Source organism: Eriocheir sinensis, chromosome 14, assembly GCF_024679095.1.
Source record: "Eriocheir sinensis breed Jianghai 21 chromosome 14, ASM2467909v1, whole genome shotgun sequence".
Taxonomy (NCBI): Eukaryota; Metazoa; Arthropoda; class Malacostraca; order Decapoda; family Varunidae; genus Eriocheir; species Eriocheir sinensis.
Genome location: NC_066522.1, coordinates 21,080,242 through 21,095,815, shown reverse-complemented (window position 1 = coordinate 21,095,815; position 15,574 = coordinate 21,080,242). Strand labels below are relative to the sequence as shown.

General features: G+C 47.6%; 2 protein-coding genes across 6 annotated transcripts; both read left to right on the top strand.

Annotated features, from left to right (window-relative positions):
* Positions 1 to 864: 864 nt before the first annotated feature.
* On the top strand, positions 865 to 5,511 carry LOC126998618 (sodium-dependent serotonin transporter-like; the record flags this gene model as incomplete). Its single annotated transcript, XM_050860541.1, is given in 3 exon segments — positions 865 to 1,065; positions 1,760 to 1,921; positions 2,594 to 5,511. Coding segments are annotated over 3 exon segments (447 nt in total), but the record flags the coding sequence as incomplete, so codon positions are not given.
* LOC126998616 (uncharacterized) lies at positions 2,747 to 15,286 on the top strand. 5 transcript variants are annotated; one of them, XM_050860535.1, is made up of 5 exons: positions 2,747 to 2,893; positions 7,810 to 7,993; positions 8,707 to 8,859; positions 9,124 to 12,401; positions 14,543 to 15,286. In XM_050860535.1, the coding sequence occupies exon 4, from the start codon at positions 9,373 to 9,375 to the stop codon at positions 11,512 to 11,514; it is 2,142 nt and encodes a 713-aa protein (XP_050716492.1). In that variant the 5' UTR covers positions 2,747 to 2,893; positions 7,810 to 7,993; positions 8,707 to 8,859; positions 9,124 to 9,372; the 3' UTR covers positions 11,515 to 12,401; positions 14,543 to 15,286. The 5 variants fall into 5 exon arrangements, with proteins under 5 accessions (XP_050716492.1, XP_050716494.1, XP_050716493.1 ...); XM_050860537.1 differs by lacking the exon at positions 2,747 to 2,893 and having other exon boundaries at positions 6,519 to 7,993; positions 9,124 to 12,191; XM_050860536.1 differs by lacking the exon at positions 2,747 to 2,893 and having other exon boundaries at positions 6,519 to 7,993; positions 9,124 to 12,250.
* Positions 15,287 to 15,574: the final 288 nt, after the last annotated feature.

The following is a 15,574-nucleotide window of genomic DNA, read 5'->3' as shown; positions in this document are numbered from 1 at the left end:
TATGACAATCAAAATCGGACCTAATCGCAATAATTGTCAACGTCTCTTAGAAAATTATATTAATCCACAATATATACGCGAACTAACATTATACATTTGTTTTTTTCTTCGGTTAAGGAGACGGCTTAAGAGAAAAACAGATATATGTAGAAAAAAATGGTCGTGGAACGCTGCTCGGGCATCAGTGAACAGAGAAAGATCCCAAAAGACTGGTTCACTTTAGTTCTATAGATGTCTTGAAACTCCCCGGATGAGAATGTCTAAGCTCTAGGAAGGAGTGTTCTAGTACCTCCTCATAAGTAGACATAAGTAAACAGAGAAATATCCCAAAAGACATTGATTCAGTTTAGTTCTATAGCGGTGTCTTGAAACTCCCCGGATGAGAATGTCTAAGCTTTAGGAAGCAGTGTATTGGTTGTGTTCTACGTCGGTATGCTTAGACTCTTCCTCCTCTCACATCAACCACTTTTAAAGGCCGAAAATGAGATCAGTCGGGTTCTAATGAGTGTTTCTTTAGGTTCATGCTACAGAGGAAGGGTCAGACTACCACCAGGGTCACAAAACTACGTTTTTAGGTTCATGCTACAGGGAAAGGGTCAGACTATCACCAGGGTCATAAAACTACCCCTGGAAATGGCGAATACTCCTACGAAAGCCTTGTCAAATACGTGTATATACTTGGTCGGGTTCTAATGAGTGTTTTTTTAGGTTCATGCTACAGAGGAAGGGTCAGACTACCACCAGGGTCACAAAACTACCCCTGGAAATGCCCAATACTCCTACGAAAGCCTTGTCAAATACGTGTATATACTAGGGCGAGGAAATGTTTAAGAATATGCCACCTAATGCCTCCTCATCTCTCAGGGAGGAATGTACATCGTGGACCTTCTAAACATCTTCGGCACCGGCAACCCCATCCTGTTCATCGTGTTCGTGGAGGCCATGGCCGTCTGCTGGTTCTACGGCGCCGAGAGGTTCGCCGACGACATTGAACGCATGCTGGGCAACCGACCCGGCAAGTTCTGGATCGTGTGCTGGAAATACATCTCCCCGACCTTCATCTTCGTGAGTAGCAGAGCCATGAGGGAGATGATTTTTTTTTTTTTACATCAAAGGTCACGGCTCAAGGGCAACGAAAAGAGTTCCCCCCCCAAAAAAGCCCGCTACTCGCCGCTCCCATAAAAGATAAAAGTAAAGAGTAGCCAAAAGAGAGGTCAGTTTCGGATGGAGAGGCGTCTTGATACACTCTTCTTGAAACAGGTCAGGTCATAGGCAATAGTTGCTTTTTCTTTATCTAGACGAAATAAATGATTAAAGGCATAGCATAAAAAGCCTGCCTCTCGATAATCTGCGGTTTGCTGGAGTAGTCGGGCACCTCCAGAGACCTTGTTTTCTAGTTGTTTGCTTGTTTGTTTGTTTGGCGCATTGATTTTGTAAGTCTGATTTTCCTCTCTCTCTCTCTCTCTCTCTCTCTCTCTCTCTCTCTCTCTCTCTCTCTCTCTCTCTCTCTCTCTCTCTCTCTCTCTCTCTCTCTCTCTCAACTATATAATCAACAAAAGTTTACTTGTTAAGACTGATGAAAACAATTTGAACATAGACGCTTTCTCCTTCTCCCCCTCCCTCTTCCTCTCCCTTTTCTCCTCCTCCTCCTCCTCTTTCTTCACCTCCTACTCTCTCCACCATCTTATCATACGACCTCTTCCCGTTCCTGCTCCTCCTCCTCCTCCTCCTCCTGCTCCCGCTCCTCTCCCTCCTCCAGGTCCTCTTCGTGTGTTCCTTTGTCCTGGATGACGGGGCCGCTTCGCTGGGGCTCGAGCCGTGGGCCGTGGTGCTGGCGTGGTGCCTCACCTGCTCCTCCATCATCTGCATCCCCCTCTACATCCTGTACATGTTTTCTACCACGCCCGGGACCATTAGAGAGGTGAGGCCAGGCGGGGAGGAGCGTTTCAGAGGCTCGGTATTGCGGCTCTTGTCATTTTTTTCACAGCAAAGGAGACGGCTCATGGGCAACAAAAAGAGTGCAGAGAGAAAAAAAAAGCCCGCTACTCACCGCTCCCATAATAGACAAAAGTAAAGAGTGGCCAAAAGAGAGGTCAGTTTCGGGTGGAGAGGTGTCTTGATACACTTTTCTTGAAGGAGGTCAAGTCATAATTTACGGAGTTTGCAGTATATTAAGAGCACATTCTCACTTATATACAGAGTTTTAAGTATATTAGGTCCATATTTTCAACTATTTATTGGCTTACACACCCACATTTGCTAAGGCTTTCGTAGAGGCTGTGTGTATTTGTATGGGTAGTTTTATTAGCCAAATGATTGCTAGTTTGACAAGGCTTCTGCACTACAAATGTAAAAAAGATTCATGAGAACGCACCCAATGTCCTTTGTCGCCTTTCTCCTTTGAGCCAAAAGCGTCTGGGAATACGGGCCTGAGATTTGATTTTGATGTATTAAATTTCACTGTCATGTATTCACTTCTCTATAACTATCAATCGTTATCTTGAAATATCTTAAGCTTTCGTTCAGTGCATGTTTTAATACTCCTGTCCCTCCTTCTCCCCTTCCTCACACTCGGTCTTTTTCCTCCTCACAGCGCATCAAGGCAATGATAAAACCGGAGGAGTACGTCCCGCCACAGCTGAGTCAGGTGAACCCCAACTACGGAACGCACATCTGAATGAGCTAACCGACGACCAGCCACGCAAGGAACACCCTCAGTTCAAACCACAACACGATCATGGAACCTCTCGCATCACACCTCCCACTTTTGAACCTCCTCCGTGGCACACAACCTGCGAGAATGAAAATTTTAACTGATTTGCATAACTACAGACTCAGGATTGATTGGATCATCTACAGCCATGGATTGTGACTCTTTTGATCTTCTTCGACGGTAATCTCGGGAGCGGAGATGCAAAAGTGATCCTAAACCTGCTCTCGAAATCTATTTAAAACGTTGCATTTCTATCTTTGCATGGCGTGAATCGTAAAAGAAAAATACACTCCATAACCCGTAAGAGTTCGCAGGACGTGCATAGAAACATTCAAGAAGTCCAATTTGGTCTTCAACAGTAATCTCAGAGGGAGCGGAGATATAAGAGTGATCCTAAACCTGCTCTCGAAATCCATTTAACGTAGCATTTCTATTTTGCATGGCGTGAATCGTAAAAGAAAAATACACTCCAAAACCCGTAAAAGTTTCCAGGACGTGCAAAAAAATATTCAAGAAGTCCAATTTGCTCTTCGACAGGAATCTTTTGACTGTAGATTAATTATTCCTAACCCGCGTTCGAAATGCACCCAAACAAATTGATAACTAATGGCTTTGCGTGCACGGCGCCAAGAATGCACACCAGAATCGTTGAAATCTCGTTGAGTGCGCAAAAAAGCCTGTCACTGACCCGCATAATATCACGCTATTTCTTTAACCTGCTCTTCAAATGGGGAAAAAATATCAACTCGTGTTCGAAATTTCCCCTTTATATACCAACTCTAATTTTTGGCGTGGAAAATCAACAAGAAAGCGCTCAAGAACCGTGAAAAGTTCGTGAGCAGCGCTAAAAAAAACACTTATTTATATTATTCGTAAGCTTTACAAATAAGATCAGTCTTCGTATTCGTTCCTTACCGGTTTTAAGGAGCTATACTTGTCGACTTCGCATTGTCTTCAGGTGGGCACTCTGCGTCGCCTGATCTTCGTGGCTCGCCGGGTGTTTCAATCTGAAGTGTTTGTTGTTGTGATCGGCGTTTGTCAGTCACACGTGTACCAGTCCTCTCCAGCTGGTTGTCTACGTAAGCTTATCGTGTATCTTGCCAGTTGAAGCTCTCCGTATCTAACTAGTTTCCGTGACCAAGAGTTTGAAGCGTACCAGATTCAATGATTTTCAGGATTATTTACACTCTACATTCCAACTTATTTATATCCATGTGTGTTGAACGTGTCTCTTGGTGTTACGTGGATGATCTCTTTCCTTCCCGCGCTAGCCAGTCTATCCCTTCGTCTGACCTCAGCAATGTTACGTGGGTAGTTCATCTAATTCTTGTGCTAGACATTCTACCCTTCGTCTGACCTCTGCAATGTTTAAATAAGCCACGTACGTGTTTCTCATCATGGTGTTACGTGGATAGTCTTAATTCTCGTGCTAGCCAGTCTGTCTCCGTACGTCTGACCTCTTCGGTGGTTCATCCTCCCCTCGGCTTCGTCTCGTGTCCCTTCGGCCTCCACTTCTCCCTCGGTGTCTTGGGAGGCGCCGTGGCTGGCTGTCCGTCTGTCAGCTGTCGTGGCCGTGTGTGTAGTGCAAGTCCAGCGGTGCCTCGGTATCCTGTCTGCCGCTGGTTTCTGGTCGTCTTACAGTTAATTAAGTGAGTCGTTTTGATGTTGAAAACGTCTGGCAATCAAAATATGTCCGTTGACACTGTTACTAGCTGGTTAAACGTAGGTGTAAATATCATCATACAGTTTGTGAGTAAGGTAAATGTTATGTTGAAGTATTTCTTAGATTAACGAATGTAAAGAATGTGGGAGTGGTCAAGTCATTTTAAGGCCTTTCCGCTGTTTTTTTTTTTGTGCATATGTGTGGTGATGCCTAAGTTTGCAGACTCGACAAAACTTTCCCACGGACCTGTCAAGTTTGTATTCTTAGCCGTTTATTTAGGAGGGAAAACTATAAGTATTAGCAGCAAAATATCGTTCCCAGCGGAAGCCTCAGATAACTTGGCTACTCTCTCTAGGATTACAACACATATATGACTTCAACTGAGTGGACAAACCCCATCCATGACCTAAATATGCAGTGTTTGGTGTAGCGAGGAGCCAGGTTGTAGTGTAGTCAGTCAATCAGTGAGTCTCCCCTGCAGTATAGTAGCGTTACGGTTCTCTGTGGTGCAGCCCGGGGTGGGGGACGGCCTTACCACGCCCTCCCCCCCCTGCTCACAGACATCGAATAGTTCTCCGTTGACCTTAAGTGATATTCCCGATGGTGAAGACCCGCAGCGTACAACAAGTAGCCGTATTGAAAGTAACTCCCCGTGTGGCGTTACTCTAGAGGCGATGACGGCTCTTCCTCTCGCCCTACGTATATAGTTTTTGTCGTGTAGGTGACTCTAGAGGTGACTAGCGATACATAGTGAGTGTTACATGGATAAAATATACATAGTGGATATTTTGTCACAGCAAATACAAATGCATATTTTGAATAATGAACGGTAATGTTTTGTACAGTTTATTGATTTATTTTTCTTAGTCGATAAGGTTATACTTACATGTAGATAGATGGACCTGACTGTGTGTGTGTGTGTATGTGTGTATGTGTGTGTGTGTGTGTGTCGTCGTGCACGTAGTGGTCAGCGTGGTGTTGCCGGTGTTGCTGTCTCGTCGTGTTGGTTTGTCTTAACATTAACGATTCTCAAAGTATTATTACAGTAGGCATAGAGTTATAGCAGCAGCCCCCGGTGTGTAGGTATGCGGGGAAGCGGTCGTGTTTGTGTGTGTGTGTGTGTGTGTGTGTGTGTATGTGTGTGTGTGTGTGTGTGTGTGTGTGTGTGTGTGTGTGTGTGTGTGTGTGTGTGTGTGTGTGTGTGTGTGAGGGGGGCAGCGGCGGGGGCAGGGGCGGGGGCAGTGCCGGTCGCCGCCTCCCCCGTGGCCACGCCTGCCCGGACACAGACACGTATCACTCGTCGTCTTCCGCAGTTTGTGTTGTGGCGTGACTCGTTCTAACACTAAGGGCCTTTACGTCCCTCTCAACCTCAGCCATGTTGAGTGGGACGCCCCGAGCCCCGCCGACCTCCGGCCACCAGCTGCCCCGCACTCCACCCCGCGTCCTCTTGACCCATCCCGATCTTGTTCCCTGTCTCAGCGGGGCCGGAGCAGCGGTGGCGGCGGAGGCGGCGGCGAGGAGGGGAGGGAGAGGCTTGGCGGGTAGCCTAGGACTGCCGCGCCACGCCCTCCGCTAGTCATAGTGCTCGCGGCGCCACGGCAGCCCGCCGCCGGGAGGACGCCCCGCCAGCCATGTGTGGGCGCCTCGCGGCGGCCCCGCTCAGTGGCGTCACTCGTGTAGCGAAAATTCCTTTGATTACAGTTTGTTTTCGGTGAGTAGTTACCAATAGCGGTGTCCCTCACGTGTCGTGTGTAGGACTCTCCTGTTTTGCCGCACTGAAACACTGACGAAGGAGCAGGTCAAAATGAAACTCTGGATCCCAGGTTTTCATAATTTTATACTTACGGTTACCTAGTAGGCTTATTTCAATATATATATATATATATATATATATATATATATATATATATATATATATATATATATATATATATATATATATATATATATATATATATATATATACATATATACATGTATATGTATGCATGAATATTTATATATATATATATATATATATATATATATATATATATATATATATATATATATATATATATATATATATATATATATATATATATATATATATATATATATATATATATATATATATATATATATATATATATATATATATAGTCGAATTCATGTTCGTAGTCCTTTCTTGCGTCACACGTAAATCAGCAGGCGCCAAGGAAGGTATTAGCTCAGTGTCAGTTTTAAACGAATCCGAAGTGTACCAGACTCGGTCATATTCGTGTACAACAATTGCATAGCTTGTGTATGGCCCGCGCCAGGGGCCACGGGTGAGGGCGGGAGGCGGGTCGTGGCGGAGGGCAGCTGTCTCGAGCACGGGGCGACCTCTCGAGCCTCGCGCGACGGCCTGCGTCCCCCCACGCAAATATACACTACCAAAGTGTTGACAGCCTTTCTCTTACTCACCGCCGACCCTAGGGAGCTCATAAACACTGTTTATATATTGCTTCTCAATCATTAATGTTTATCCAAGATACTTGGGTAAAGTATAACGCAGTGAAGTTGCTGTATTATCCAGAGATATAGAGCGTTTACCTAAACTTACTCGTCACAGTCTGGCAGTGTTTTGTTCGTCTCAGAGTGGTTGTTCCTTTCACCTTCCATCACCTCACTATCCTGGAGTCTTGGAGACCGTTTGGGCGCCACAGAAAACTTCGCAACCAGTTCCCTCCATTCTTCCTGGTTCTCAGGCGCTCTTCGGCAGCTGGTGAGTGCGAGACAAGTCCATTCACTGATATTGTCCTCCCACGTTTATTTTCTGACTCCCAGTTCCACCCATTCCTTATGTCGTTGGTGATTCATACGTGGCCCTTCACTGCTTCACTTTTTCTTTATTTTTTTCCGATTACTTAAGATCTCCTTCTACGCGGTCGGTGATGTCAGACTCTGGGATGCCATTAATAATTTGATTCTTCCTCCGCGAGCAACCTTTTAAGGCGGCTAGAACTGCCTCAGTGGTGATGCAAGGAAGACTGAAATACTCTCGCTTTCTTGTTCCATGAAGAGTTTACCGAACATGAAATTTCTTTACACATGTTTATCAGTTCATTAATATCACTATTTATTCAGGTTGTTCGTCAGTCAGTTACATAGACGATTAGTAAGTCGTTCATTTCTCCATTCATTAATCAATCAACTTACAAGGTCACAATTTATCATTAGGAGGGAGGTCAGTTTTGCGGCAGAGACGACAGTACAGCGGAGCACAAACCCTTCAAGGAAAAGGTATGCTTACAGAAATGAACCTTCAGCCCTGTGTTCCGTCACCAATACAGATGAAGGTGCAAAAAGGTAGTTAAAAAAAAATCGACATCAATGAAAATGGGAGCTTTTGTTTCGTCTGTGTGAAAGTAACATCTTTTTAGGGTGTTTCATCTGGTGTTTATGCTTCAAGGTTTGCAGCCAATGGGAGGACTGGCAGTGGATCCAGGTCAGATGACGACAGTGACGGCGGCCGAATCACGAGGAGCAACCAGTCGACGCCACGCCCACGGGCCGCCGGGGTGGGAGTCCCTGCGACCTTCCCGCCGCGACGCAGAATCGCCTCCGCCACCGCTCCATGCACACCGCCTCGCCAGGTGAGCTCCGTGCAGAGGAAGAGAGGTCACCCGTTCAGCACAGGGGATCAGATGCACGTTTCGTTACCACCGTATACACTTGCCTGCGCCATAACGAGCTGGGGCCGACCACCAAGCCCCACCAAAAAAGCCTATCGGCGCCATACGGCAAAAACGTAAAAAAATATAAATAACTCTTGATCACAACAAACAACATGCATGCACTGGTGGTAATCTTCTAATACTTCGTTTTACATTTTCCTTCTACACGTATTATCTTTTACAACGGGTACCTAGCGATTACTCTTGCCATTGTGATAACCCTAAGCCACACAAGGAAGTCACTTTTAATTACCCACCGTACTCTACGTATTTACACTGTCACTGTTCATTAATATATCATTTTGTTTGCCACACTTCGCCATAACCCCCTTCTCCTACCCCACGCGCCCCATCCACCCAGCCCATATGTCCCGGGGCTCTCCCATGTGTACCCACTCACCCACCCATCGAACGCCACTGTGTCAAGGTCAAAGCCATAGTTCTAGTGATCTAGTGTGCAGTGTGACATTTATGTGACTTTTAGGCGCTCTAAAAGTCAATATTTACGTCATCAAAGTGTGGAGACGTAAAGGCCGTTCCCACTTGCATCTCCCATGAACGTTTTATGATATTTCAGATGCCTAATCTACTCTTTAAATAATTGACAACCCATTTTCTGCTTCATAACACAGTGACGAGGGAGCAGTGAGTTGACGCCGGAGTTGACCTTTAAGACTTCACGGCAACGATCCGACACTTGGGGAGACGATGCTGGAGGATATTTTGGGTACAAGCACGGCGGACGCGCGAGTTAAAGACTAGCACCGCATAGTCTGCTCGTTCAGGTAATGTAATCTCATCCACGATAAGTTGTGTAATCATGCAATACCGTATATAACTTCAGGCAGAGAAACAACTGTGATCCTACACTTGAGGCACCTCAGTGTAGCTATATTTTACAACATTAGTGGATTTGTTGACTATATTCAGTTGACTGGACATCAAGCTATATTTAGCTCTAAGTTTCGTTTCATGGATTCTTATTCTTTACTGTAACAATGGCTTGGACAGTTTGTTTTTATTTGTCATCTCACGGTTCTCTTTTACAGCACGGCGCCAGCGTGGCCAAGGCTGAGTGAGGCAAATGGCATGTGAAGGCACGATCGGGCACCTTGGAAGCTGTTTACCCACGTGCTGACCGAAGAACCGTCAAGATGGCTCTTACTGGCCCTGGCGCGTCACCCTGCCTTTGGAATCCTACAAGTGTTACCTAACTAATGACTCTCCCGGACACTTATCTGCTGCAACGCAAAGCAAATTAATTGAATAACTTGTGTAGTGTGAATCAGTGTTTGGTAATGGTCAGTTTTCGTGCCTCAGCAATACTGGCGGCTTTGTTGACGTCAGTGGTAGACTCTCAAAGCAGTACTGGAAATGGCAAGTCGCCCCCCGCCCCCACAGATGTGCGTCCGCTGCTGGGGAAAAAGAGTGCGGCGCAAGTGTCGGACCGGAAAATAATAGTGAAGGATCCTACCCCGGCGGTTCTGTCTGAAGTGGTGAGGCGGATGGGGGGCGGTCCGAAAGGCCATTGTCACGTTCTTCTTTATTATGACCCCAAAACTGCTCCTCCCGACAAGGTAGAGAGTCTCAAAGCTGCTCTGGGCGTGCCTATAACACTTGTTGACGTGTCTCGCCTCTCCTTCCCGCTCATCACCATGAAGCGACGTCGTGTGCCACTCGTTGACTTGCTCTCGCGCCGCCCTGACAACCGCTGCCGCCTTCTCCTGTCCTGGGCCTCTTCTAACTACCAGCGCGGCCTGCTGCTGATGGCCCAGTTCGAACCCGGAGTAATAAGACCTACAGACACCCTCATCTTTGCTGTCAGCGATCAGCGCCTCGACCACTTCATGCCCCAGCTGCGGCGCCGTGTGTTGATCAAGAAGGAGGGAACAAAACAAGCAGGCCGAGGACGGAGGGCTGCCGGTATACCGGAATTTCAAGTAGAGGCGTCGTGCGAGTTTTGCTCAAAATATTCGCTGCACCGGCTGGGGCAGTGGCAGTACCCGGTGGGCTGGTCCTGGGGAGACGCCAAAGAATTGCGCCGCAATGGCCTCCTGGGGATGACCTTCACCGTCTCCTACACGCCGTCGGTGCCCAACATATTCCCGGTGCCGGAGGGCAACAAGCAGCGTCTAGAGGGCGTCGAGTTGCGACTACTGGAATACGCAGCGGCGGCCCTCAACTTCAGCTATCGTCTAGTGATTCCGGAAGATGGCGAGTGGGGCCGACCCATCAACGGGACGTGGACGGGCAAAGTGGGACAAGTGTTGAAGAGACAAGCGGACCTGGCGGTGGGCGGATTGGTGTACACGAAGGAGCGCGGTGAGGTGGTGAAATACTCTGACCTCTTCCACAACGAACTGTGGGGCATTGTGTGTCCCCTGCCGGTCCGCCTGCCCGTGTGGCCCTACATCATGTTTCCCTTCAGAACAGACGCGGCGCCCTCGGTGTTCAGCTTGATGGTCGTGCTGCACGTCATGGCCTTCATGGTGAGCACGATAGTCGGGGGACATGAACGTCAACAGGCCCAGAACCCTTTGGCTGAGTCCCTGGCTAGAGTAACACGCGCCGGCGTGTCCTTGTACCTGCGGTTCATGGCGTGTCTTTACTTTTGGAACCTCTTTTTCTGTCTCATGAAGCCCATCTACGAGCCCCCCGTAGACAGCGCCGCCGCCCTGCTGCGTTCTGGACGGAGCTGGGGCGTGGTCACGGGCACCACCGTCACCCGGGTGTTGTCAGAATCCCTAAACGACGTTTATCGGGAGTTAGAAGTTGGATCCATCACCCTTCACTCCATTACTGAAGGTTTCCAACGCCTCAGGAAAGAGGGGATATGTCTGGTGGGTGTGCCAAAGCGTTACTCTACCGCCACAGTGGCCATGCAGCACACCACCAAGTGCGGGGAGCCGGGGCTACAGACCAGCACAGAGGACCTCCACTCCGTCCTGGGTGGGTGGGTGCTGCCGTACGGGTCGCCTCTCACCCCATATTTTGATAACATCATTGGCCGCCTGAAGACTTTTGGCATCTTGGAGCTGTGGCGGAAGGAGCTTCACACGCTGCTGCTCACACGTGGGCCCCGCGACCTACCCTGCCACAACCCCCCTCTCTCCGCCCTCACCGTCTCCGACCTGCGCCTCACGTTTTTCATGCTTTTGGGAGGATGGGGCTTCGCTCTATTTATATTCTTAGGTGAAATTATATTAGTGGGCTTGGTTCAAGAACCCATACGAGAGAACCAAAATGTGCGAGTCAACACTCCCAGCAACTCCCAGGACCCGCCCCCCAACCCGCCATCCTCGCCGGCCACACACCTGCGGAGGCTGCTCACCACCCTCGTGGGTCCTGTCACTGCTTTAAATATCAGTTCAGGGAACGCAAATTTCCAGAGGCAGCTCAATTCTGCCTTGAGAGATATCTATGGGGTCCAAACAGCCTGAGAGGAGTCCCCAGGGGAGGGGGCAGTTTGGCCCTCACCCCTGGGGTACCCAGAGAACCAATCCGACGGCCCCTCAGACGTCTTCACAATCCGTCAGCGCCGCCAAGGATCTGAAGGGGAGAATACCTCAGAGACTCTGCAGGAGGCGGAGGACCTGTATCACAGTGAACCGCTGAGGGACGTGACTCAGAGCTTTAAAGTGATAACGCCGCGCACCCCATCCCGCCCTGGCGACACCACCCTCGTCAAGCCGGCCTTCCCAAAGGCAGAGCCACTCTGCCGTCCTCTGAGTGCTCGTGACACAACCCCCGAAGTTTCGAAACTTTCAGTTCCTAAAAGAATTTTAGCCATCCCCGCCATCATCTCTGCATTTTTCCAGCGACGTTCAGACCCTTCAGAAGACAATGTTCCTAAATCCGTTCAGGCGGCAGAAGTCCAGGATCACGATGGGCCGTCAGAGAATGAAATCAGGATGGACGGGAGTTGCAACCTTTCCCGCCCTAGCAACACAAAACTCGACAAGCCAGCCTTTCCCAAGGGGGAGCCCCTCTGCCTGCCCCTGAATATTCCCGACTCATCCCCCGAAATGACAAAAGCCTCGCCTCCCAGACCGTCGACTCCTCCGGCGTCTGATCTCTCTCCTCGCCCTCACCCTCAGCTCCCCGCTGCCGCCCTCAAGTACGTGGCAACAACCACCGATCTTGAGAACGACACTGAGCTTGATGATCAGTGACCCGGTGGGTGAAAACTGGTCGTTTCCTTTTCCTCCTCTTCTGAACACCTTGCACACGCAGCACCGTCCCGCGCACAGCACGTCTTGGGCACAGCACTACAACCCCGCCACCAGGTCTGGCTCTCACAGAACAGTTCTCGCACATGGCCCCTTAGGTATGATAAGGTTACCGCTACTCTAACTTTATTAGTAAATTAACAAGCCTTCAACATGAGCCGGGATAATCCATTTTAGCAAGCTTTTATTCTTATATCCAATATGTTATAAGCAATTGATACGTAATACAAATTACATTGTCTGCATGACTCCGAGTGTGCCGAAAAAAAACTGTCTGGTGATGGCACCAGATTGCCAGGCGAGGGAGAGTGACCTTCAGCAGGCGGCCTATTAATGACTTTCACTTCCTCCCGAAAAGTTCTTATCCGCGTGACATTTGGCTCATTCCGCGATCAATACCACACACCTCCCCGCACCCCTTCCCACCTCCTCCCCCACACCTGTCTGTTCCGGCACCCGCCTTCCATAGCTCTTCAAAGGGTAGAGCATGCAATTAGTTGACTCCCCTTCACATTCATTGCATATGCTTATACTCGAACACCCTGCCACAAGGTACCGTTCAATCATCAGTTTTGTAAGTGCGTGGGATAAACGTAAAAAGCGTTGAGAAATATGATGATGATCCACAGAGTAATGCTTTGCTTAGCCAAGTTTCTTTTCTTAAACATGATAGAAATACAGAGATGTTTCTTTTGTATAAGTCGTGGCTGACCTCCTCGCCTCCTGAGTCTCCTTCGTGTAAAAAAAAAAATCTTTCTGCGACATTTCTTCCCGACATTTCGTCTTGGACATTTCCCCTTCAGACTTAACTATTCTCTCTTCCTTATCTGTCCATCACCAGTTTCCAAACCAACCAACCCCGACCAAAATAATAATGTAATCCAAATGTAATAGTAACCTTGCCCCACCAAAATTGGGAACAGCTCCTGACAGTGCTTTGTTATTATTACACCGTGCCTTCTAATGCGTCTTAGGGGAGAGATGTCCACAGAGGAACATTTCTAAAAAGGCATGTGTCTAAAAGGGCGAGAGTCAGCAGGGGAATGGTCAAGGAAGGGGGCTGAGTTCAGAGGGGAAGTTGGCCGTCCCTGAGCCTGCTATCTTATCCTTCACACATCTCTCGTTCTACGTTTGCACCTAAATATTCGTTTGCTTGTTTATGTAGTTGTTTGTGAATTTGTATTTGTGTGATTCGTTGTGTGTGTTGGGGGGAGGGGGGAGTGCACGAAAAAGGCCGTTGATGCTTTCCTAATTACTTCCTGTTACACCTGTTGGACTCTTACCTGACATTACACGGGGAGGGGTCAGGAATGCTCTACTAGTCTACATTATGGAAAAATCCCTCCAATAATTCATTCTTGCCCGCCTCTCCCTCCTCTCTCTCTATATATATTATCTAAATTTTTCCATCTATCTATTCCTGTCTCAGTCTCCCCCTCCCCTTCAGTCCCTTCCCAGCAATCCCTCGCTCTCCTCCCCTCCCCCGCCACGCATGCCATAATCTCGTATTCAGGGTCTCGATGCGGCAGCGGGATGGGAAAGATCACATGAGGAGGAAGGAGAAAGGGAGCTTAGTAGTAGGGGGAGATGCTGAAGGGAAGGCAGGCGCATACAGCATTTGGTATAGGGGATGTCATGCATAGGTAAATAGATGCTGATCGGTTTACAAGACAGGTATATTTTTATTTTATTTTGGATGCTGTCTCTAGCGCTGGTAGGCTCTCTTGAGGGGTCTTTTGGACAACCCCAGCCCAGTAGTGGCGCAGGTGAATTATATTTATAGTGGCTGCCGTGGTATATGACTCTTGCTAAGCTAAAGCTAAACTTGATAAACTGAGATTTGGAGACAGGACCCCATGTGTATCATGTATATCACAACTAAGTAAATATAACTAGGTATGTACACCATTTAAAACCACAGAGCAGAGAACACCTGAGCCCGGCGACATCATTCTTTTCTTTTGTGAGTGCTTCTCGCGGCAGAATAAGTGAGCATTTACACCTTAAACTTTCTGGTAATCACCGGGCGCTCCTCTTGCCCGAAGTCGCTGAAGTGAGGGTTGCTTGAGGATGTAATTTTGTAGTGTGATCTAGTGTTCAGCTTTTTTTTCAAGGGTTCAAGAGTAACGTTTACCATGGTCACTGTGACGGACTATACTTACAGGCGCTGCGTACTATATAAAGAGGGAGAAGATGAGTGTCTGCGTCTTAGCTAATGCAAACTTGCTCTTTTCCTCAGCGTGTGGTCTACAAGCATCTAGCAGCAGAGGAAGGCGGCGTCCACCTCAGCACTACAAGCCTTCACTTAACGTAAAAATAAACAGATAAGCAAACTCGCCGTGAAAGGAACGAAGATTAAGTTGACAGTAGACGAGAAGAAAGCCACGAATACGGGTTTCTATGGGAATTTAGTGATATAGAATAGTATTGAGCGTGCTATAGAGTGTTTTAATAGAGTGTAAAGCATCGCGGGACAAGAAAGCGTTGGAAGACAATTAGGAAGTTTATTGTGCCCTTTAGAATATGAATATCGCTCTTAAAGAATTAGCCCAAGTGATGTTGATTAGTTTTAGGGTATAACAGAATCCGTATACCAGGAAACGAAGGGCAAGATCGTGTTGGAAGATAAGTTTATTTTGCCCTTTAATATATTATCGCCGATTTAGATTTAGATTTAGTGTACAATGGCAAGTTTGTACCAGGAGATAACGCAGAACATTTGTGACCTGATAACGAGCTCATTCATCTACTCTACAGCTTACTAGTGATAGTCTTTAGCTTATTATATAAATGCTCACCATCCCTCCTATATGTGCTGGTGGGCCTGTACTCGATGCGCAAAACGCCTCATCTCCATTACCTCATGTATTCCTCACATGTTACTCATTGTGAGTCTTTATATACATCTATATTATACATATTCATGCCGTGTAAACCCGTTATAGAGGATTATAGAGTATATTAAATATTACTGTTATGCTTACCTGCTTCTTAATCAGCAACATTGACTCCATGGTTTGCACGGTTTTATTTAACACTCACGGGGTCATCAGTAACAAAAGGAAGTATTTGTCATGGTTTTTGGCCTTTATTGAATGGTTATGTATAAAAAAGAGATTATCTTGAGCTTATTTCTGGGGCATTGATAAGCTGAACAAATGCTTCGACACTCACACACGCTTGGCGGAGGTGTGGTGCTCGGGGCAGCTGTGTGGGGTGGTGTGCGTGCCGGCGTGGACAGGTTAACGAGGCGGGAGGTGACAGTGTGTGG